At 47.1% G+C, this 25,194-nt stretch overlaps 1 protein-coding gene across 1 annotated transcript in view; it reads left to right on the top strand.

Annotated features, from left to right (window-relative positions):
- The first annotated feature begins 4,961 nt into the window (after positions 1-4,961).
- The window catches only part of LOC137421454 (5'-AMP-activated protein kinase catalytic subunit alpha-2), a 42,222-nt gene continuing 21,989 nt past the window's right edge, over positions 4,962-25,194 (top strand). Inside the window, exon 1 of the mRNA XM_068107549.2 lies at positions 4,962-5,223. Coding sequence (XP_067963650.1) covers positions 5,124-5,223 — 100 coding nt within the window. The 5' untranslated portion in view covers positions 4,962-5,123. The remainder of the gene's footprint in view (positions 5,224-25,194) is intronic.

Genomic DNA, 25,194 nt, shown 5'->3' with positions numbered 1-25,194 from the left:
CTTCCCAGAAGGTGGGCAGTTTGAGGGACACTGCGGTGTCCATCGCGCGTTGTAAATTCGGGGTCACCAATGAAGAGCAGGGCTCTTGCTTGAGACGGACGAAGTGACGGGCAAGACACAAACTCGTCCGAGAAGATGTTTATTGTAAAAACCAACTCGGGAACTCTGAAAAGCCCGTTTATCGGGCTGCATATATATCCAAAACCAGAAAGCATAACCGAAACCGAAAGCCACGCCTCTCAGGCGAGGCGTGTTTCGGTGGTCATGTGACCGACAGGTGCAAAGGATTATAACCGCACGCGCGGCACGCTTTGGTGGTCACGCGACCAGCCACCCCGGCGCCGAGGTTGTCCGCCGGTGACGTCACCGGCTGGAGCAAGGAGATTCTGCTGCTGGTCTCGCTTGGGGGACCCATGGGTCGCTACACTACTACATATACTACTACTATAGTCGGATACTATGTATACTACTACATATACTACTACCGGTACTACATATACACTACTATAGTCGGAGCAGCGCTACCAGACCCGTAGCCCTTCCTTCCTGCGGACGACGTTGGACCCACGGACAGGGTTATTCGTTATTCCCGCACGCCGAGACAGGCTGGGGTCCGGGAGGGTCAACAGGTGAACGTGTGTCGTCAATGAGCACTACTATGAGTGTGATCATCGCAGGGTTCGCTACCATTACAAACTACGGTGCGGAGACCATCACATCGCATCCATGGGTCCAGAATCTAGAGTGAACGTGCGAATTATTGCGTTTGGAGGAAAATGGTCGCCGCGGGTTGTTAATCTTTGGCGCAGCTTGAGCCGCCTCGAGTCGACCGACAGAGGGCGACCCTCGGTCATCATACGGTCCAGGTAAGCTCTGTTTATTTTGCGTTATTCTGTCTGTTTGTGTTTCTGTCTGTTTGTCTGTCTGTGTTTCTGTCTGTGTTTCTGTCTGTTTGTCTGTCTGTATATGTTTCTGTCTGTTTATCTGTCTGTTTCTGTCTGTTTGTCTGTCTGTTTATGTTTCTGTCTGTTTGTCTGTCTGTGTTTCTGTCTGTTTGTCTGTCTGTTTATGTTTCTGTCTGTTTGTCTGTCTGTGTTTCTGTCTGTTTGTGTTTCTGCCTGTTTGTGTTTCTGTCTGTTTGTGTTTCTGTCTGTTTGTGTTTCTGTCTGTTTGTGTTTCTGTCTGTTTGTGTTTCTGTCTGTTTGTGTTTCTGTCTGTATGTCTGTTCATGTTTCTGTCTGTCCGTCTGTTTGTCTGCCCGTCTGTTTGTCTGTTTGTGTTTCTGTCTGTTTGTCTGTTTGTGTTTCTGTCTGTTTGTCTGTGTGTTTCTGTCTGTTTGTCTGTCTGTTTGTGTTTCTTTCTGTTTGTGTTTCTGTCTGTTTGGCTATCTATGTTTCTGTCTGTTTGTCTGTCTGTTTGTGTTTCTGTCTGTCTGTGTGTTTCTGTCTGTTTGTCTGTCTGTTTATGTTTCTGTCTGTTTGTCTGTCTGTGTTTCTGTCTGTTTGTCTATCTGTTTGTGTTTCTGTCTGTTTGTGTTTCTGTGTGTATGTCTGTTCATGTTTCTGTCTGGCTGTTTGTGTTTCTGTCTGTTTGTGTTTCTGTCTGTTTGTGTTTCTGTCTGTTTGTGTTTCTGTCTGTTTGTCTGTCTGTTTGTGTTTCTGTCTGTTTGTCTGTGTTTCTGTCTGTATCTCTGTGTTTCTTTCTGTCTGTCTGTCTGTCTGTGTATCTGTCTGTTTGTCTGTCTGTCTGTCAATCGCCTACAGGTCACAATTTTAAACCGATCTTCACGAAACTTCACCAAATGGTAGATGTGCTCATAATGAAGAAGCCTATTGATTCTGAGGTCAAAGATCAAAGGTCATCTTAACGTCAGATTAGTAAAATTACCCATTTTTCAACAGATTGACTTGAAAGTTGAACAGTATTTGCATATTGAGTGGCAAAATTGGAAACCAACTATGTTTGAGGTCAAAGGTCAACTCAAGATCAAACTTCTAAAACCATCAATTTTCATCTGAAAAATCGTCAACTTTCATCTGATTGACCTATGTTTTCATTAGGTTCATCAATTTAAATCTTAATGAAATGGACAATTTGATGTATCCATGGAAAACCTTTTTTAGTGGGGGGTGGGGGAGAGGGGGTGGGGTGGATTTTGCAAGTATCTTACTCGGCAGGACGTTTTTCTTGCTTGTCTGTTTGTATGTCAATCGCCTACAGGTCTCAATTTTAAACCGATCTTTACGAAGCTTCACCAAATGGGATAGTTGGCCAAAAGGAAGAAGCCTATTGTTTTTGAGGTCAAAAGGTCAACATAGGCCAAAGGTCAACAACTTAGGTGCCATTTCTAAAGTCATCAATTTTCATCTGATTGACTTGGAATTTCAAGAAGATTTGCATATCAGGTAACTGAATTCAACCACCAATTATTTTGAGGCCAACTTTGGCCAAAATCTAAACATAGGCCAAAGGTCAACATAGGCCAAAAGGTCAACATAGGCCAAAGGTCAACAACTCATTTTCGGGATTCCGCAAGTATTGTGCGATGCATGACATATTTCTTGTTTTTTTTTTGTTTGCATGGAAGTTTGAAAGTGGTCTTCGTGGTTCTTCGTGGTGTCGATCATTGAAAGTGGTCTTCGTGGTGTCGATCATTGAAAGTAGTCTTTGTGGTTCTTCGTGGTGTCAATCATTGAAAGTGGTCTTCGTGGTTCTTCTTGGTGTCGATCATTGAAAGTGGTCTTCGTGGTGTCGATCATTGAAAGTGGGCTTCGTGGTTCTTCGTGGTGTCGATCATTGAAAGTGGTCTTCGTGGTGTCGATCATTGAAAGTGGTCTTCGTGGTGTTGATCATTGAAAGTGGTCTTCGTGGTTCTTCGTGGTGTCGATCATTGAAAGTGGCCTTCGCGGCGTCGATTGTTGAAAGTGGTCTTCGTGGTTCTTTGCGGTGTCGATCATTGAAAGTGGTCTTCGTGGTGTCGATCGTTGAAAGTGGTCTTCGTGGTTCTTCGTGGTGTCGATCATTGAAAGTGGTCTTCGTGGTGTCGATCATTGAAAGTGGTCTTTGTGGTGTCGATCATTGAAAGTGGTCTTCGTGGTGTCGAACGTTGAAAGTGGTCTTCGTGGTTCTTCGTGGTGTCGATCATTGAAAGTGGTCTTCGTGGTGTCGAACGTCGAAAGTGGTCTTCGTGGTGTCGATCATTGAAAGTGGTCTTCGTGGTGTTGAACGTTGAAAGTGGTCTTCATGGTTCTTCGTGGTGTCGATCATTGAAAGTGGTCTTCATGGTGTCGAACGTTGAAAGTGGTCTTCGTGGTGTCGATCATTGAAAGTGGTCTTCGTGGTTCCTCATGGTATCGAACGTTGAAAGTGGTCTTCGTGGTGTCGATCATTGAAAGTGGTCTTCGTGGTTCTTCGCGGCGTCGATCGTTGAAAGTGGTCTTCGTGGTTCTTTGTGGTGTCGATCATTGAAAGTGGTCTTCGTGGTGTCGATCGTTGAAAGTGGTCTTCGTGGTGTTGATCATTGAAAGTGGTCTTCGTGGTGTCGATCGTTGAAAGTGGTCTTCGTGGTTCTTCGTGGTGTCGATCATTGAAAGTGGTCTTCGTGGTGTCGATCATTGAAAGTGGTCTTCGTGGTGTCGATCATTGAAAGTGGTCTTCGTGGTGTCGATTTATTGAAAGTGGTCTTCGTGGTGTCGATCATTGAAAGTGGTCTTCGTGGTGTTGAACGTTGAAAGTGGTCTTCGTGGTTCTTCGTGGTGTCGATCATTGAAAGTGGTCTTCGTGGTTCTTCGTGGTGTCAAACGTTGAAAGTGGTCTTCGTGGTTCTTCGTGGTGTCGATCATTGAAAGTGGTCTTCGTGGTTCTTTGCGGCGTCGATCGTTGAAAGTGGTCTTCGTGGTTCTTTGCGGCGTCGATCATTGAAAGTGGTCTTCGTGGTGTCGAACGTTGAAAGTGGTCTTTGTGGTTCTTCGTGGTGTCGATCATTGAAAGTGGTCTTCGTGGTTCTTCGCGGCGTCGATCGTTGAAAGTGGTCTTCGTGGTTCTTTGCGGCGTCGATCATTGAAAGTGGTCTTCGTGGTTCTTCGTGGTGTCGAACGTTGAAAGTGGTCTTTGTGGTTCTTCGTGGTGTCGATCATTGAAAGTGGTCTTCGTGGTTCTTTGCGGCGTCGATCATTGAAAGTGGTCTTCGTGGTTCTTCGTGGTGTCGAACGTTGAAAGTGGTCTTCGTGGTTCTTCGTGGTGTCGAACGTTGAAAGTGGTCTTTGTGGTTCTTCGTGGTGTCGATCATTGAAAGTGGTCTTCGTGGTTCTTCATGGTGTCGAACGTTGAAAGTGGTCTTTGTGGTTCTTCGCGGCATCGATCGTTGAAAGTGGTCTTCGTGGAAGTGAACGGATCTTTCCCTGCGGATGGAAAACGACGCCGAGACTGGGACCGGCAGCGGTTCGCGGTCCACGACAGGAGTCAAGACCACAAGGTGTCGCTCACGGCCATTCCATGATCTTCGTCGGGGGTTTCGGCACCCACATGCTGATCGTGATCGCATTGTTTTGACTGTTATTATTATTATTATGAATTTAATAATAAATGTGCATCGTTCACCCGTTAATGTTTTCCTCCGGTGATTCCGAACATGACTTTGTTTTACGACCTTTTTAACTCCGCTCGGCTTGTTCTTTATAAACGCTTCAATCTGGTGTTCCCCTTCACATCCGACACTACGAGTACTAACTAGTCTGTCCAGTTTATCACATTCTGCTCCAGCTTTTGTCCCCAGGCCATTGGACACAAGGCAAACCTCTTTCCTTTTTGTCCCCAATTCCCTCATTACCTTCTTTTTACAGCTTTCTGACGACCCCTCCCTCCTTCCCTTCCCCCCTCACCCTCCACCTCTTCCTCCTTCCTTGCCTCCTCCCTTTACCTTGATCACTTCGATCTCCTCCCCCTCCCCGGATCTTCCCCTTCCCTCTTTCCAATCTCTCTCCTCTCCGTTCCCTTCGGTTGAATCTCTGCGTTCCTCCCCTCCTCTCTCTCTCCCTCCTCCCCACATTCCTCCCTACTCGTGCCGATTACTCCCGCAAGGCTTCAGATCCTCCTGCACAGCGCTCGCTCCTCGCGTACAGGAAATGGCCGAACGGCCGGGCCGGGTGAGCGAGTCCAGGGCCAGGCTGGGCATGTACGTGCTCGGAGACACGCTCGGCGTCGGCACATTCGGCAAAGTGAAAGGTGAGAGGGGAAAGGGCTGGAGCTACAGGGGTCGGGGGGCTTAGGAGAGGAAAATGAAGCTGCGCTGAGATCACGGGCAAATGTAGGGAAAGGGCACCGGGGCCGTCATAAGGTGGAGGAAGACGTGTCTGCAAACGTTGCTAATGCAAAGAGGATTGAAATTTTGAAAAAAGATTAACGAGGGAGTAAAATAGAATGTATCAAAAGGAAGAAAATGTGCATGGAAGGGGAAGGGCGAGTGGGGGGCACAGTTACTGATGCTGTGCAGTTTACTGTCCCGTACTAGACTTTCTCATCAGATTTTATGTGGACACTGGTTTCATTTTACAATACAATGCTGTATCATGAATTGATGCTCGTTAATTTAATCGAGGATTGCATATCAAATTTGATGTATTGCCCAATTGTTTAGAAACTTGCTCCTTTTCTCACTTTCTACTCTTTTCTTGCTTTGTTTTCAAGTTTGATCAAACGGTCTATACTTGATACAACCATGACATATATATATATATATATATATATATATATATATATATATATATATATATATATATATATATATATATATATATATATATATATATATATATATATATATATATATATACAGACATATATATATATACAGACTTGGCATTTAATATGGAATCTTTTTTTTGTGGGTGTGAACTTACTTTTCAAGATGACTTAGAACCAAAAGTTCAGGACAACCAGGTCAGTTTTGCCCACTGCATGAAAATCAGCCCAAACGGTCACCCCACCACCCCCAGCTTGGACTCTTGGCACTATACAATCTTCGTTGTAGGCTTCATGCACTTGTCTGCGCACTCGGATGCGGCCATATTGACGATAGACCAGAAATCTAGACTTGTCACTGAAGATCACATGATTCCAGTGTCCTGGCTGCCATTGACGGTGCTCTCTGGCCCACTGCAATCGGCGCTGGCGGTGTTGTCTGGTCAGACGTGGCTTTCTCAGGGGACGCCTGGCACTATAGCCTGCTTGAACCAGTCGTTGGTTGACTAGCCTTCTGGATACAGGCACATTTGTCAGTTGCTGCCACTCAGCCCTAAGCCGATTAGCTGACTTGGTACGGCCATTGCGGACTAACCGGTGCAGCTGGCGATCATCCCTCCTTGTGGTTCTGCGGGGATGTCCTGACCTCGGTATTGGCGGAGGGACACCCCACTGAGCATTTCGTTTCAGGATCTTTGACACCTGACCTTGAGTGATGCCATACTGCCGAGCAATGGCACGCTGTTTCATGCCGGAATTTCGTAAAGCCACCACTAAATGACGAACAGCATTGTCGAGTTGATGGACCATCTCCAGGGGAAGCGGCAATAACTTTTTTAGACGTGCAGCAGTTGTTTTCCACTAATACAGAACGCAACAACCCTTATATACCCGATTGTGAAGCCAATCATCAAATGTACCTGCCCGTACATTTTGTCACGCCACCTGTGATATAATCCTGTTATTGACTTCTTGCTGCGACAGACAGTGACATGGTTCTTTTAACAAAGAAATCACTGAAGCGTAAAAGAAACTCACCAGATTGATATACCGAGTTCAGAAAGTAAACCCAAGTCAAGAAAAAAATAAATTCCATATTAAATGCTAAGTCTGTGTATATATATATATATATATATATATATATATATATATATATATATATATATATATATATATGTATATATTGTTACGGTCCGCGTTAAGGATGTTATATTTGCCGAGCGGAGGCCCCGCGACCTAACAGTTTCCCCGATTCACCCAAACGTTGGCCCGATCGCGCCACAGCTATTCAATGTGGGTAAACTCTAAAACGACCGAATGTAGAGAGGAAGAAGAAGACGTACAGAAGAGTAACGGGATTTATTATTACACACACAAGCAAAAAGGAGCAGTCACGGTTATGTACAGGGACATGAAAAAGCAGGTGACACAGTGAAAATTACTAGCTTATACAGACTTAATTGACTACCCAGGACAGAACAAACAGAACAAACTCATGTACACGAATGGGGAACTTGTAGGCAGGAATGGCTGGAAGGAGGTGTGCGGCTGGAGGGGGAGGACGGCACGGAGCTGGCCGGAGCTTGATCCCGCACGGGACGTCGGGCTGGACCTCGACGGCCGCTGATGCCACCGATCCTGTCGTGTGCGCGGGATCACGGGTCGGAGCTGCTTGGTGGAGCCGACGCGCTGGTGGGGGGTCTGGCGTGACGGGTTCTCTCCTCTCTCTCTTTCCTGGTCCAACCACTCTTCACCACCGACAACTCAACGCAACCAACGCAACCACTCAACGCAACCACTGACCACCACTGACGACCAACCCAGCTTTTGGACCTCACAACTCCGCTCTTGTCATAGCTCATCTCCTCATCTCTGTAAAAGCTCATCTCCTTGGGGAACGTCCCGCGGCAGGTTATATAGGCCCCGCCCCTCATCCTTCGCGAACCTCCTTGATGTTTCTCTCCACACCCTCTCCAAGTCCAACCCCTTGTTCGTGGTTGGTTGAGTGGGGCTGACTCACTCCTCCCCTCTATGACGAGGTGGGGACCCGCCTTTCTTCCCCAACCCTGCCTCGTGGTCAATGGCGGCAATTGTTGGTTGGCAATGCGAATGGCAATTGTTGAAAGGGGAAATGGAGGTTTTTGGGAATGGGAATGAAGGGAATCTATCTTTTTCACGTGGTGCAATGGAGTGTCGTGTTAATGGAAGACAAGGCCTTAATCTAAAACACATAATAAAGATATAAGCTACTGAATAAGGGTTTTATCGTGTCCTTCAATGGATGCTTTATGGAATTAACTACCGGGACGCCCTTTTAACTTTTACACAACACTGGAGGCAGGAGGCGCAGCATAAACAATAATAATAATAAAGCACACAATAAAAAAATACAATTCTCATATCCGCAACAATATATATATATATGTATGTATATATATATATATATATATATATATATATATATATATATATATATATATATATATATATATATATATATATATATATATATATACAGGGGGCTGCAAAAGTAGGTATACAGTTATGAAAAACAAAACGTGCGCACAAAACGTATTTTATTGATTATACAAGCATATCAATAATAACATATCAATAATAAACATATTAATTCCTCAAATGTTCAAACTGTTTGCCCCCGGCATTCACACACTCCACTAGTCGAGTGTGGACACCCATGCACACTCTGGCACAAAGGTCTTTATCAGCATCAATTTCCTGGCAAGCCTCCCGTATGAACTGAATCATGGCATCAACAGAACGTGGCTTGCGTGCGAAAACCCTGTCTTTTACACATCCCCAGAAAAAGAAGTCCATCGGGGTGAGATCCGGCGAACGTGGTGGCCAGTCAATGGCTCCCCGACGTCCAATCCACCTGTTGGGAAATTCTTTGTCAAGTAGCGCACGCACAGTGATTGCGAAGTGCGGTGGTGCCCCATCCTGAAATTCTAGTATTCTAGTATTATTCTAGTATCTAAATGAATTCTAGTATTAAATGAATCCTAGCACCACTATTATAATACTGGTAATACTGGTATAATCCTTACTGTATACCTACTTTTGCAGTCCCCTGTATATATATATATATATATATATATATATATATATATATATATATATACATATATTGTTACGGCCCGCGGATAAGGATGTTGGTTTGCCGAGCGGATGGCACCGCGGCCTAACAGTTACCCCGACTAACCCGATTCCCGAACGTTGGCCGGATCGCGCCACAGATATTCAATATGGAAAAGACAAAAGCGACACGGATGTGAAGAAGAAGAAGAAGACGAAAAAAAGGTTGAAAATACTACTAAATTTATTCCTACTATATACAGGCTCAAAATAACCAAGGAAGAAGGAAAGATAATAAAATAATATACAGAAGATATTAGAGACACAGTGCAAATTCCTTATACAAGCTTAATTAAATCCCCAGGGACAAAACAAACAGAACAAACTCACGTACACAAAAGGATGGAAAGGCAGGAGGTGGATGGCTGGAGGGAGAGGAAGGTCCAAGGGGTCCTGCAGCATGATCGGCGCGTTTAGCAGCCGCCGTTCCTTCGCGGCCCTGCTCAAAACCGCCGTCCAGGCCCCAAGCGGCTGTTGTTGCTGCTGTGGCCGCTGCTGCTGCTGCTGTTGTCTGCTGCTGCTGCGGTGGACGTCGCGCGCTTTGCCAGGACTACAACAGGCTTCTTGCTGTTAACTACTGCTCAGTCCAACCTTGGCGAGCAAGGCGACGAATAGCAGGCTTTGTGCTTTCCGGGATGTCCTCTCCTTGGATGTTCTCTATGTTCTCTTTCTTGGTCCAACCACTCTTTCTCTCTCTTGGTCCAATCACTCCTCACCACCGACAACTACTTTGCTTCTTGCGCGCGCGCCTTTATAGCGCCTCCGGCGATCAAGCCGCCGGCCTTCAGGACACGCCCATCGGTGTGCTCATCTCGGCCCTGGTTGGTCGCGCGACCCTCTGGCTCCGCCCTTGATGACGACGGGCGGGTACGCCCTTCTTCCCCGACCCGAGCACATGTTCAATGGTGGTTTTGGAGGGGATGTAATTGGCAATCGAGGCTTGGCAATGACGAAAGGGGAAAGTGAAAGGAATCTACTCTATTTCGCTTGGTGCAATGGAGTGTCATCTTAATGGAAGACAAGGCCTTACCCTAATACACATAATAAAGATATAACTATTGAACAGGGGTATTCTATGATTGGCTAACGTGTATGCTTTATGGACTAATTATGGGACGCCCTTTGACCTTTACACTACGGAGGTATTTACAAGGAATCATTACATTTTACAGAGGGTGATATTAACAACAATTTACTATACAATACAACACAATAAAAAAAACACAATCCTCATTTCCGCAACACTGCACCCTCCTCCTCTTAGGCACGTCCTGGGCCTACAACTTTAACTTAGTGTGACACGTAGGTGTAGTTCCCTCTACTTTTAACCTGACCCTGAGTGCGACAGTTTTAAAACATAAATAAATATGTCCCGCTGCTCCATTGCACCCTACCTAACAGACTCACGCCCACAGCTAACCAAATTGCGGAATGGTCTTCAAACTATACACTGACGGTGGGGGGCATTATTTACAATGACGTTACTTTATTTACAAAACTAACCCAGGACCTGTGATTGTTCTTTCTGGGGGGGAGACAGTCTGCTCTGCATCAATGCACCATGAAAGCACCCATAAACGCACCAATACACCCTCAAGCACCAATCGGTGCACAGTCATCACTGTTCATCAATAAAAATAAACCAACAACCCCTAACCCTGCAGGTGGTCTCTTGCTCTTCGGCTCCCTCTGCTGGCTATTTGCTTTCTTCCAGATGTTGTCATTTTCTTTGCTGGCGGCCTATTTGCACTATTAAAATGCACCCAATGTGTCCATGTTTATTTATTTTATTTATGGCCCACAGGGCCGACTAGTGTGGTTCACCTGTGGGGCATCGGTGCCCTGTGATCAAGGTCCGCCAGCAAGATTTCGGGCCTTCATGGCCGGTTCCAGCAGAGGGGCCATGCCCCAACCCATGGGGTCCATAAGTGGTGCTCGGCCACAGACATGTGGTCCATAATGTGGTGCATCGATGCAGACAGCTGGTTCTGGGAGTTCCGGGCGCACAATGGCGGAATCACGCACGCTCCCCTCGGCGCCCAGTGGCGCACAGGTCCTCATGTGGGAGACAAAGGGGGTAAAGACAGATGAGCGAGGGGTAAGGTCACAAGGGTACACATCAATAAAGCAATGCAAGGTGAAGTGCGTACGGAGAGCGAAGTGAGAAAGCTCGTCCCTACCGTACGTCACCCCCCCTGTCACCTACTCTACCCTTGCCCTTACCCCATATTTACAAAATCTACACATTTACAAATTCGTCACTACTGTCACGTCTTCCCCATATTTCTTCTATTCCAAATTCGTCACCACAATCCCTCTATCCAAAATTTGCCATCACCCAATTCGTCATCAATCCTCATAAGGAGGAAGAGATGGAACAACAAACACAATGTCACACCCACGTCATGATGCGTCTCACATTCCAAACATTTGCATCAATAAAAATAATAAAAACCACCTGGCATGGTGTGGTTGTACGTCATCTCAGGTGAGTGGATGCAGATGGTGCGAGGAGACTTCAATCCTAACTATCCTCTAAATGACTTTAACACACTTTACACTATCCGGGGTCTTTCCCTGCCAAACCATTGGCAATCTTACTCTATGTGGTTTTAAAAACCAATTCCCATTGACCAAACTGTGGTGCTTCTCAATTTGGGGTCTCACTCCCCCGATTCATCTACCTGTGCCCTTGCACAATTTCAGGACTGGGGCGTGTAGCTCTCCCAGCAGGTCTACCCACCTGCACACCTCCACCACTGCAGTTGCCACCCGAGCTTACCGAGCTCCTCACCCTAACCTATCTAATTGGGGAAGGCCCCTCCTGGCTCTGTCACCCCTCGGTGCCCTCTGGCACTGGGCTACCCGGGTCCGTCCTCCGGATCCTCGGGCCCCATCCACAACAACTCTACCGGCTCCCAGAGCCCACCTGCGGCCTCACCTGGCCGACATCCTCACAGTGGTGGAGTGTCCAAACCAACTACACACACTAACAGGCTACACGCCCAGCCATTTCCACAACACTAATGCACCCATCCAAATACCATTCTTTCACCCGCACCACAGATGCCAATATTCAACCACAATTTACCTATACCCTCTACCTAACACTTACACTACCCTCCCCGGGTATTTGTGATGGGGGTCCATCCTTCCCCGATTCACACCTTCGCACCATCCACTCCACTCCATAGTTTCCACCATACTCACTCCACGACCATCCATTCCAATACTCCATATATTCCACACTCCATGTATTCCACACTACCATTCTCCATACACCTGTCGTTGCACACCTGTGCAATCACACCTGGTGCCACCTGCACCCTCCTTCCTTCCTGGACCATTTGGTCAGCACAACTCACATCACTATCACTCACTCATACACTGCTCCATACACCTGTTCTGTTGCACACCTGTGCAATCACACTACAACTCACAATCATTTACTCATACCCTGCTCAATACACTTGAATACACCTCCAACACTCACACGGCATCATCTGAACTACCTGTTGCCCTGCTTACTTAGTGCTCCCCGTCTTCCCTTTAAACTAAGCACATACCACGTCATTATCATCCACTCTAATCTACCTGCGTCCCCACTACAGGTATCATTGTCACTACCTAATCTTAACGTTACCTAAGGTCATCTTCTAGGTCCCTATCATTATATCCTAACCCTCCCGGGCTAGTTTTCACTGCCATAAACCCCATAACTAGTGCTCCTTTGCCCCCGCTGTGAGAGATGGCAGAGTTGCCATCCCACCACATCGGGTATCTCAAACTACCAATTTTGCACAACAAATTCCAGCCAATCAAAAATTTGCCAATCACTACCAATCTGCCAATCATCACTCTGCCAATCCTTTGCCAATCATTAAATTTCGCTTTTCTAATTTCGGGTCCAAAACACTATCCTCATCATCACAGTCTACTCACTAGTGCCTCTCGGTGCGCCAATTCGTCTCTAAAGCTCGGCTTCGTAAACTTAAAGCCGAGCAATGAATGCGGGTTGTTTGGTGCCAGCGGCTGGATACGTCCGCATTCGGTGCAGGGAAGGACGCTTACCCGGGCTGAGATCCCACGCACCACCTCGGCACGGAGCCATCCAATGGCCCGATCTCGACCTGCCGGAACGCCTCAACAAAAAGGGGTCGCCATGACGACCCTTCCTATCGGGCTGCCCGCTCCGCCTAGTGGAGCACGGACGCGGCCGTTCAAAGCGAGGCCCAGCGTGGATCGCGTACGGCGGTTCTTTCGAAACCGCCGTGGTTCGGATCCCCGCTGGTCCTCGCGGCACGCGAAGCTGCCCGGCGCGCACCGAGGGCCCGATTCGGCTATACGTCGCTCTAACCGCTAACCCGGTTACCGTCGATGCTTCACCTGCATGCTCACACGCATACGCTACCCCTTTCACCCTCACCGAGCTCGGTGCTCCAACGCTGCCCGTACACCCCGCGTACTTCGCTATTGCACTCGTTCTTTCGCTCACAGACTTGGTCACACACCTGACCACCGCACACCTTTGCACACACTCGTCGTTCGCACACCTCACCAACACACCTCTTCGCGCCCCCTCCTCGGTCACCTCCTCTGTGACAATCACAGGTGCGCTCTCACTCGCACACCCAACCACATGCCTCACTACCAACTCAAGTGTGCATTCCCACTCACGCTCTACCATTCCAGGTGTGCATCCTTCCATTACAGGTGTACATCCTCTCTCACCTGCCACAACCAACTCACGCTCCGTGTCACTCTTACTACTCTCACCTCCACACTCGGTCGCGCACTCACCCTTACTCTCGACCGCGTACTCTGTACTCATGCACCCGTCCGTTACACACCTTTCTCACGCACACTCTCCCGTTACACCCTCCGTAACACTCACCACAGGTGTGCATTCTTCCTTACTTTTGACAGCGCACTCTTTCCTCATGCACCTGTCCGTTACACACCTTTCTCGCGCATCCTCTTGTGCACACTCTCTCGTTACTTCCTCCATAACACTCACCACAGGTGTACACTCTTTCGTTACATCCTCTGTAACACTCCCCACTCCGCGCTTCCATGTGCCCCCTCACACACGCGCAACAACCAACTCACTCTCGACGGCACACTCTTTCCTTATGCCCTCGTCCGTTACACACCTTTCTCGCGCACACTCTCCCGTTACACCCTCCGTAACACTCACCACACCGCGCTTCCATGTGCCCCCTTGCACACGCGCTACGACCGACTCACTCTCGACAGCACACTCACTCCTCGGCGTGCACTTTTTCCTCACACACCCCAGAGTCGGACATTCTTGCACACCTCCTCTTTCGCACACCGTACCTGTCGCACACTTCACCACCGGCCTCTCACGAACACCCGGATCCAAATCAACCCCCAAGCCGACTGAAGCTCCCCTCACATCATATACATTTCCTCGTATATCGCCACTCACCTTGGCACCTCGTCTCCGCACCTCCTCTGCCACCTGCAAACTCTTTATTTGGTTATTGAGAACATCATCACGATTTGAGCACCGACCTTGCACATATTCCATCACCTCCTCCTGTATTTCTCTCTTAGTTTCCGTCCATCTCTTCTTAATTTCACTCACCTCCTCTTCCACTTCCTCTAATTTTTGCTTCACCTCTTTTATTTCCCGGTGCGTCTCCTCAATTTCGTCCTCTAAGGCTACCTTGACCGTCTCTATGTGCGTCCTCACCTCCCGGTCCTTCGTCTCCATTGCTTCTGTCACCTCATCCAACCTCGTTGTCAGTCCCTCACATACCATCTGACATTGCCTCTTCGTCGCTATCAAGTCGTCTCTGATGTCTTTTTGTGTCGCTTTTAACCCTCCTAGTACCGCAGTGTTCTTTTGAACCTGCTCCACTAACTCCGTCTGTCCCACCGTCAGCTGTTCCACTCCCCTCGTCAGACCCTCTATTCCCCCTTGTAACCTCGCCGTATTATTCCTCACCTCTTTCTCCATACGCTTTTCACCTCGCTTTACCTCCTCGCGTACCCCCGAGACCTCCTCGCTTACACCTCGTCGTATCTCCTCCTTCATCTCCTTAGTAGATGCCACCCTCATCTGTCCCAATTCATCCCTCTGAGCATCCAATTTGGCTTCTACCCCGATTTTCACCTCCTCTATCTGCTCTCCCATTTGTTTAATTTCTCGGGCGGATTGCTCCCCTATTTCCCGCAATTTGTTTTTTAACCCCTCTAACCCATCTTTCACCCCCTCTATCTGATTGTCTAACCCCTCAAATTTCTTGTCTAACCCCTCAAATTTCTTGTCTAACCCCTTAAAATTTTTGTCTAACCCCTCAAATTTCTTGTCTAACCCCTCAAATTTCTTGTCTAACCCCTTAAAATTATTGTCTAACCCCTCAAATTTCTTGTCTAACCCCTCAAATTTCTTGTCTAACCCCTTAAAATTATTGTCTAACCCCTCAAATTTAGCTTCTAGCCGTTCCCCCATTTTGTCCATAAGAGCCCCCATTTGCAGGAAAAAAAGGTTCGAATCCACCGGCGGCGCTGCTACGGGCGCGGTCGCCGTAGCCATGTGCGAGGCGCCATTTTGCGCGCCCGTAACCTCGTGCGCGAGAGTGCCATTTTGCGCGCCTGAAACCTCCTCAACCACCTCCTCATTGCCCTCCTCCACATACATTTCCCCGAGGTCCTGGGTCGATTCTACCCCGTCTATCTCTCCCACCGACATCCCATCGCCTTGACCAGCCATGGCGCGATTTCAAAATTCGGGTTTTGTAAAACAAAACAAATTTCAGTAGCTCGTAATTTTGAGCGCGTTAAGCGCGCTTCGGGTCCGATCCCGCTCCTGACACCAATTGTTACGGCCCGCGGATAAGGATGTTGGTTTGCCGAGCGGATGGCACCGCGGCCTAACAGTTACCCCGACTAACCCGATTCCCGAACGTTGGCCGGATCGCGCCACAGATATTCAATATGGAAAAGACAAAAGCGACACGGATGTGAAGAAGAAGAAGAAGACGAAAAAAAGGTTGAAAATACTACTATATTTATTCCTACTATATACAGGCTCAAAATAACCAAGGAAGAAGGAAAGATAATAAAATAATATACAGAAGATATTAGAGACACAGTGCAAATTCCTTATACAAGCTTAATTAAATCCCCAGGGACAAAACAAACAGAACAAACTCACGTACACAAAAGGATGGAAAGGCAGGAGGTGGATGGCTGGAGGGAGAGGAAGGTCCAAGGGGTCCTGCAGCACGATTGGCGCGTTTAGCAGCCGCCGTTCCTTCGCGGCCCTGCTCAAAACCGCCGTCCAGGCCCCAAGCGGCTGTTGTTGCCTCTGTGGCCGCCGCTGCTGCTGCTGTTGTCTGCTGCTGCTGCGGTGGACGTCGCGCGCTTTGCCAGGACTACAACAGGCTTCTTGCTGTTAACTACTGCTCAGTCCAACCTTGGCGAGCAAGGCGACGAATAGCAGGCTTTGTGCTTTCCGGGATGTCCTCTCCTTGGATGTTCTCTATGTTCTCTTTCTTGGTCCAACCACTCTTTCTCTCTCTTGGTCCAATCACTCCTCACCACCGACAACTACTTTGCTTCTTGCGCGCGCGCCTTTATAGTGCCTCCGGCGATCAAGCCGGCGGCCTTCAGGACACGCCCATCGGTGTGCTCACCTCGGCCCTGGTTGGTCGCGCGACCCTCTGGCTCCGCCCTTGATGACGACGGACGGGTACGCCCTTCTTCCCCGACCCGAGCACATGTTCAATGGTGGTTTTGGAGGGGACGTAATTGGCAATCGAGGCTTGGCAATGACAAAAGGGGAAAGTGAAAGGAATCTACTCTATTTCGCTTGGTGCAATGGAGTGTCATCTTAATGGAAGACAAGGCCTTACCCTAATACACATAATAAAGATATAACTATTGAACAGGGGTATTCTATGATTGGCTAACGTGTATGCTTTATGGACTAATTATGGGACGCCCTTTGACCTTTACACTACGGAGGTATTTACAAGGAATCATTACATTTTACAGAGGGTGATATTTACAACAATTTACTATACAATACAACACAATAAAAAAAACACAATCCTCATTTCCGCAACACTATATATATATACACACACATATATATGAATGAATGAATTCATTCATTCATATATACAGTCACGTGAAAAAGTAAGTACACCCCATGTAAAGTTTTGACTTTTTCAATATATTTCCACACACAGCTATTTCATCTTCATTTCAACAACATTGATAGATAAAGGTGATATAATATCACAAATATCATGAAACATTTACATTTTGTAGTCCATTGTATAATTTAAATAAACATAAATGCAAATTTCACATGTGGAAAAAGTAAGTACACCCTTGGCTCTAATAGGTGGTATTGCCCCCTTTGGCAGAAACAACCTCAAGTAGGCGTTTCTTATAACTGTCTACCAGTCTCTGACATCGACTGGGAGAAATTTTTGCCCACTCCTCCATGCAGAATTCTTTCAGCTGTGCGATGTTTGAGGGGTTTCTTGCATACACAGCTCGTTTCAAATCCCCCCACAACATCTCGATGGGATTTAGATCCGGGTTTTGACTTGGCCATTCCAGAACCCTCCATTTCTTTCTTTTCAGCCATTCCTTGGTGGATTTACTGGTATGTTTAGGGTCATTCTCATGTTGCAAGGTCCACCTTCGGTTGAGCTTCAACTTCTACGACAGATGGCCTCACATTATCCTCAAGCACCCTCTGATACAATGAAGAATTCATCGTGGATTCTATGATGGTGAGCTGCCCAGGCCCTGATGCAGCAAAGCTGCCCCAAACCATAATATTTCCACCACTATGCTTTACAGTTGGTATTAGGTTCTTGTGGTCAAATGCTGTCTTTGGTTTTCGCCAAACATGTCTTCTGGTACTGTGGCCAAATGGCTCTACCTTTGACTCACCTGTCCAGAGCATATTGTTCCAGAAGTGCTGGTCTTTGCCTAGGTGTTCATTGGCAAACTTTAGTCTTGCCCTGATGTTCTTTCTGGACAGCAAAGGTTTCCTCCTGGCACACCTCCCATGTAGATCAAATTTGTGCAACCTCTTTCTAATGGTAGACTCGTGCACTTAGACATCAACAGTGGCAAGAGCTACCTGTAGGTCCCGTGATGACATTCTGGGGTTCTTAGAGACTTCTTTCAGCATCTTGCGGTCTGCTCTCGGGCTGAACTTGCGGGGGCGGCCTGGCCTGAACAAGTTGGCAGTTGTTTGGAATCATCTCCACTTGTAGATGATCTTCCGGACAGTCGAATGATTGATTTCAAATTGTTTGGAGATCTTTTTAAATCCCTTCCCAGACTCGTAGGCATCTATAACCTTCTTTCTGAAGGCCTCAGAGAGCTCTTTTGATCGAGGCATGGTGACGCCGCACACTTCAACAACAAAGAGCAAACCAAACTAAATGTCTGAGGTTTAAATAAGACAGGTTCCTTCAAGATCCTCTCTAACGATTTTCTAATTATTTGCACCTGAGCTGGTGCACCTGATTCTAATTTTAGGTATTTGTAGTCGTGATAAATGTAGGGGTGTACTTACTTTTTCCACATGTGAAATTTGCATTTATGTCTTTAAATTATACAATGGACTACAAAATGTAAATGTTTCATGATATTTGTTATCTTATATCACCTTTATCTATCAATATTGTTGAAATGAAGATCAAATAGCTGTATGTTGAAATATGTTGAAAAATGTCAAAACTTTACATGGGGTGTACTTACTTTTTCACGTGACTGTATGCACTGTATATTGTTATGGTCACGCATCTTCCACGACAGACGTAACGCCCGCCGGTGGGTAGGTGACGAAAAGGTGTACGCATCTGCCTGGGTAATTCTGGTACGAGTTTGCGTTTCAGAATTCAACGACTGTGGCGAATCTGCCTGATAAGATCAACGAGCGAGTCTGTTTGGATTCGTTAATGGCGGCACTTAATGCGTGAAGCCAATTTACCCATCTAATGGATTTATATGCCAATTATCAAGTGCTATGGCCCCACTTCCCGATGACCACACCAGGTTTAGTTATACTGGGAATTTATTGGCAAGGGGGAGGCAAAGGACGAAGAAGAGGACAGCAGCTACAGACGCAATTTGACAGTTACAAATGAAAAAATTAATAACTCACGCGCCTCCAGAATCACAACGGTTTAAAAACACAATTTACTCCTTTCATTGAAGGAGGACAAAAAAAACAAAAACAAGACCAAAAAAACTCTGTTCGCACGTGCTGTCTTGGTCCCGCTCACCTGTCCAAGTGTGGTCTTTGATGGCTTGAACATGTTGCTCCTCCCTCCGAGGTGCATGCAACCACAATCCACCGGGAACGCACCATGAACCAACAACCCGGCAGCAGTACAGGAACTCATGACAGAGAGCTGCGCAGAACACCAGGGAGCAGCGAAGCACAGAGAATGTGAAGCGCTTGCATCTCGCCTTTTTATAACCTGGAGAAGGGGTGTACTCGGTAGCGTGTACTCATTGGCCGCGAGCAGGGGAAAATCCCACCTGCTCGACAACCTTTAGCCCACCATGCCATGTGAGTGGCTCAGATAGATCACTGTGATTTGTGGAAATTTACATGCAGACAGATAGATACCAGGGAACGTTGCAGAAGGTAAGGGGAGGGGAGGCGGGACTTAGACGGAAACACTTCGGCAGAGGAGGATGAAATCTTTTGAACACAACTCAACACACTTTACCAGTTACAGGGTTATGTTACAGGTACAGTTACAGGTACAGGTTACATTACACTTATGGTAACATGTACTATGAAATAGCGATTTCAGCTATTTCCATTTTATCCGCAAGAATATAATTATAAATTATATTGTTACGGTCGTGGGTCTTCAAGACCATCATGCTGCCGGGTGGGTAGGGGCCAAAAAGGTCTCTGCATCCACAAAGGTTATTTGGCGCGATTTGGTGTTTTAAAACACATGACCGTGGAATCCACTGCCGATAACCACATATGGCTAGGATTTCTCATAAACAAGGGATTTATTACAACAAAATGGGGGGGGGGGGGGGGGGGGAAGGAGGAGAAGAACAAGAGCAGCATGACCGCAAATAGCGGTCACAAAACTGTAACAAATGAATATTAAAATAAACCCCAATGTGCCCTCGGGACCCCGAAAGATTCAACAGATAATTTAACTAAACTATTCATTTGAGGATTCGGGGATTCGGGATTAAATATTCATTTGGGGAACACAAGTGCCAGTGAGAGACCGTAGATGAGACAGAAATAAGGGAAAACCTGCTCCCTGCACGATGTTCGTGCATGCAGGGTGAGTCTTTCTTCAGCCTACCCTCACGGCACCCTGCGGTGTCTCTCCTGTTGCGCTCGCGGAGCACCAGCACTTCTGCCATAACCGCACCACCAAACCACGCCGGTCCGGGCAGGAACCACAAAGGAGAAGAGTCCTTGCCAGCAGCACCGCCAAGAAGACGAGCGAGCAGGAACCACGAAGAAGAAGAGTAGCACCCAGTATCACAGCACGCAAGGAACCAACCAGGAGGCAAGACTTGGTGACCAGTCCTAAATCAATGCAGTGTCCTGGCTTTTATTATGTCCCCCAAGGGCGGGTTGGACCGCCGCTGTGCATTCCCATTGGCCGACGTGGCCATCATGTGAGAATCGCTGGCACGCTCAGATTGGCATGGCAAGCCAGAGATTTTCCAGATCACGTATGGTCTGCCCCCCTTACAGGTGCCAGGTGTCCATATATACCGGATTGTCTGTGCCCTTTGCAACTTTTTGCACAGTTCTGGGATGTCCGTGGTGGGCAGTTTATGGAAGTTCTTGTGGAAAACGTACAGGACAGATTAACATCAGGAACAATGCAGAATGTACGGAAGGGGGAATGACGGGCATTGACACAAACACTCGGGAAATGGAGGACAGGACAGCATCTTCTTCTTTTTTTTGAATACATAGTCGAGGCTCGTGGAAGAGATCGTACACCGAACGGATCAGGACGTAACAGACACAAACAGGATGCAAAACACGCATGCATGGAGTGGACAAGATGGATTACAGAAGGAAACTCCAAGAAGGGAAAACTGGAACATTGGAAGGAGGGATTTGGGTGGGGTTAACAAGGTAGAAAAGATCATGGTTTTGGATTGGGGACAAAATTTGAGATGGTGGTGAACAGCTGTCTTGAAGACCTGGAGGGAAGAATGAGAATGAAGAGGAAGTGGAAGTTGATTCCACAGTGGGAGTGGGGGAAAAAGAGGAACAAATGAGTGGAGGTGAGCAGTGATCCTGGATTTTGGAAGTTACACCAGAAGGGGGTTTATGGTGGACCATGTGAACTGTGCAGAGACCTGGGGGGAGGGGGAGGGGGAAAAGCACAGAAAGAGCAGAGGGTGCAAGATCAGAAAGGAGGCAGTGCATTACAATTGCAATACCATTACAACACAGTTATGCAAACATGCACAATGAAATAACTATTCCAAACTATGCCCATTTTGCCCCAGAGCTGTAACTATATATATATGTATACATGTGTGTGTATATATATATATATATATATATATATATATATATATATATATATATATATATATACTAGCAGAAGTACCCAGCATTGCCGGGCGGGGGAGGGAAGGAGGAAGGGGAGGGGAGGGGAACGGGGGGAGAGCGAGCCCCTTGGTAAAGCGAGCGATTTTTTTTTTCATAGCGTTTCATAGCGTCATAGCGATTTTTTTTTTCATAGCGTCATAGCGTTCATAGCGTCATAGCGATTTTTTTGTTCATAGCGTCATAGCGTTCATAGCGTTTCATAGCGTCATATCGTTCATAGCGTTCATAGCGTTTCATAGCATCATAGCGATTTTTTTTTTGTCATAACGTTCATTAGCGTCATAGCGTTCATAGCGTCATAGCGTTCATAGCGTCATCACGTGATCGCTCTGAGCGAATCAGCGCCCCACCTGCTCTGATTCCGTTGATTCCGTGCGCTGAAATGCGCTGAGGTAAATATGAATAAAAAATATGGATCGTCAAATATTTTGAGTTCGGCCATGTTCGTCCCAGGCTCAATGGCCATGTCTATGCCAAATATCAAGCACGTAAGCCTCTCCGTTTAGGAGTCTATCGGTAACATTACACACACACACACACAAACTGTGTTTTATAGATACTAGGGCATGCCCGTTACTCTATATATATCTAAAATTATATCCCCCCCCTCTATTTACATGAAATGGTTTGGTCCATGAAATGTTTTGGTCCATTCGCAACGCCAAAGCGAACGGCGAACGCTTTACATGAAATGGTTTGGTCCATGAAATGTTTTGGTTCATTCGCAACGCCAAAGCGAACGGCGAACGGCTTGCGAGTACAGTGACAATCCCCCCCTCTATTTACATGAAATGGTTTTAATTAGTTTTAAAACATAGTTTAACGCCAACATATGGCATGCCCGTACCCGTACTATCCGTAATGGCGCACGCTCTCACAGGAGGTTGCATATCGCAGGAAAGCGAAAGAATCGCAAATTAGTTTTAATTAGTTTTAAAACATCGTTTAACGCCAACATAGCGCCAACATAGTTTGCCGACGGGAAATAAATGAATACGCTCTCAAATGTGCCACCGAGGCAGAGTCTGTTCGCCACGTTCGGCACACGTGATAGCTCACTGCTCTCTGATTGGTTGAATCGTTTTTTTGGACATAGCTCGGTAACTACTTCTGCGATTAATTTAAAACCTTGAAAAGGCACATCCTCGGGTCCCCAGCAATATACCTGGCAAGTTTCAAGTATATCGGACCCGTGGTTGTCGAGAAACAGCGGTCACAGACAAACAAACACACACACACAGACACACACACACACACACACAGACACACACACACACACACAGAGATTGCTGGAATTATATAATATATATATATATATATATATATATATATATATATATATATATATATATATATATATATATATATATATATATATATATATATATATATATATATATATATATATATTGTTACAGACGCGGTTTTGGATGTTAGTTTACCGAGCGGTTTTGGTACGACCGCGTCTGCACAGTTTACCCCGATTATACTCGAACGTTGGCCGAATCGCGCTACGCTAGATCAATGAAGGAAATTACACAACGGCTGGGTTATATGACACGACACCAGGGGTACAGTTCTCAAGACCTCCGGAGGAGGTTATAATATTTGTATGCAGAACGTTTTAGATTACAACGGCACAAGAGGTAACAGCACAGAAAGGTAGGCACTTAAACACGGTCTTATCTTAGCCCCGACAGACCACAGATAAACGGGACAAGACTGACTCACACAGGGATTGATGGCAAGGAGGGGCAGGTAGTCGATGGCTCAAGGTGCACCTTGGCTCAGGGACAGGATACAGCTCGGTCCAGTCCAGAGATGCGGGGAGGTATTCAGCGCTTGGAGGTGGCGACTTCTCTCTCCAAGCTGGGGGCGCATCTGACGTCACCTCCGGTAAGTGGCTGCGTATATCCAGTCGGGGAGTGACACGCTCTCGGCTCGTTAGCTCCGCCCCAGATGGAATCGGTCCGCCGCTTCTTATTGGGTGCGGGGGGGTTACCGGGGCCCCGCCCTTGACGAGGAGCTGACAGTCAGCCCCTGTGTGGTAACCCCGTCGGAGCACGTGGTCAATGGCGGCTAACCAAGCCGGAGTGAGGACGCGCACTCCCCGCGCCGCTGTCGCGCCGCCTCCGCTGTTGTTGTAGTTGTTGTTGTGGTTGTAGTTTCATGAGGAAGAGATGCGGGAGGTATTGGGAGGTCCTAAACTCACTACTGGTGCCATACAATCACATTCTGGTGCAACGAAGAGTCAGAATTAATGGAAACGAGTCCTTAACTGACATAGACTAAGAATAACTAGCAAGATGTCCTATAGTTGTCTACGTGAGATGCGGTGAACCTGGGCACGACATTTAATGGGGGGAAAAAGGGGGAAGGTCGGGGCTACAGAGTGTTGTTTACAGACAATGGGACTAGGGAATGGGGGATTGGGATAGTTGGGGGAGTATTGGGGAAATAGGGGAATATTTACAAGCGGATATGGATGGAGGCCAAATCCCATATCCGCAACATTGCACCCTTCTCTACCTCGGGGCGTCCGACCGATAAATCTTTACTTACTTTAGTGTGGCACTCAGATGTAGTTCCTCTACTATTAACTCAACCCTGAGTGCGACAGTTTTACAGATGTTCACAAATGAGTAAATATGTCCCCCTGCGACGTTGCACCCTTCTCCTCACAGAAACACACCCACAGGATAACCGAATCGCGGAAAGAATCTCAAACTAAACATACAGCCGGTAGGGAGCATTATTTACACAAGACTACACTGATATTTACACTACGATCCAGGACCTGTTTTTGGAGGAACACATGCAGATGTTATGCATAGAGAGAGCACGCATGCCAGCATCGATACACCAACCCACGAGTGCTCTGTGGCTTTACGGCCCTTTAATAATGTGCAGAGCACCCCATCCAAGCACCAAAAGCACCACCCCATCACACAGTCAGCACCATCCGGTGCACCAATAAAGTGTTTATAGTCACCGGTGGTGTCGCAGCCGCCGATGTTCTGCCGCTGGTCTTGCCTCCTTGAAGCACTTGGCTTCTAGCTTCTTTCAAAAATAAAGAAAGGCGCCAACCGCGTCCATTTCTAAATTGTGGCCTTCAGGGGGCCAACTATTAGTGGTTCACCTGTATGGCATAGGTGCCACGTTGGACCCATAGGTCCATCGACGGGTGGTGCTTGGCCGCAAAAGAACTGCGGTCCATGGTGGGCGGCCACAAACATTGCGGTCCATATGGTGTATCGATCCAGGCAGCAAGCAGCGAAAGTGCAGGCCCACAACTGCGAGCCAGCACCTCTCTCTCCTCTCTCTCTGCCCCAAAGCCAGATCCTCGGAGGTGGGAGACAAAAGAAGAAGACAAGTGAGTAAGGTGGTAAGGGCGCAAAAGTGCACGCAATACAAGGTGATGCACACTGGGGGCACATGGGAACCAGGTGAGACAGGTACGTTCCTACCGTACGCCCCCCCCCCCCCCACCAGGTAACCTACATTGCCCCTCCCTTACCCCTTACTGTATCCACAAAACACAACACTACCCATAAACATCTACTTTACAAATCAACAAACGTCCCTACTGTCTTCCCCGTTCCTCCCATAAACCAAATTCGTCTTCTCTCCCTCCTATCCAATCAAATTTGCCATTTCCAACTCTCATCACA

Source organism: Myxine glutinosa, chromosome 2, assembly GCF_964187855.1.
Source record: "Myxine glutinosa chromosome 2, kmMyxGlut1.1, whole genome shotgun sequence".
Lineage (NCBI taxonomy): Eukaryota > Metazoa > Chordata > Myxini > Myxiniformes > Myxinidae > Myxine > Myxine glutinosa.
The sequence above is the reverse complement of the archived record's forward strand: the minus strand, read 5'-3'. Positions and strand labels throughout refer to the sequence as shown.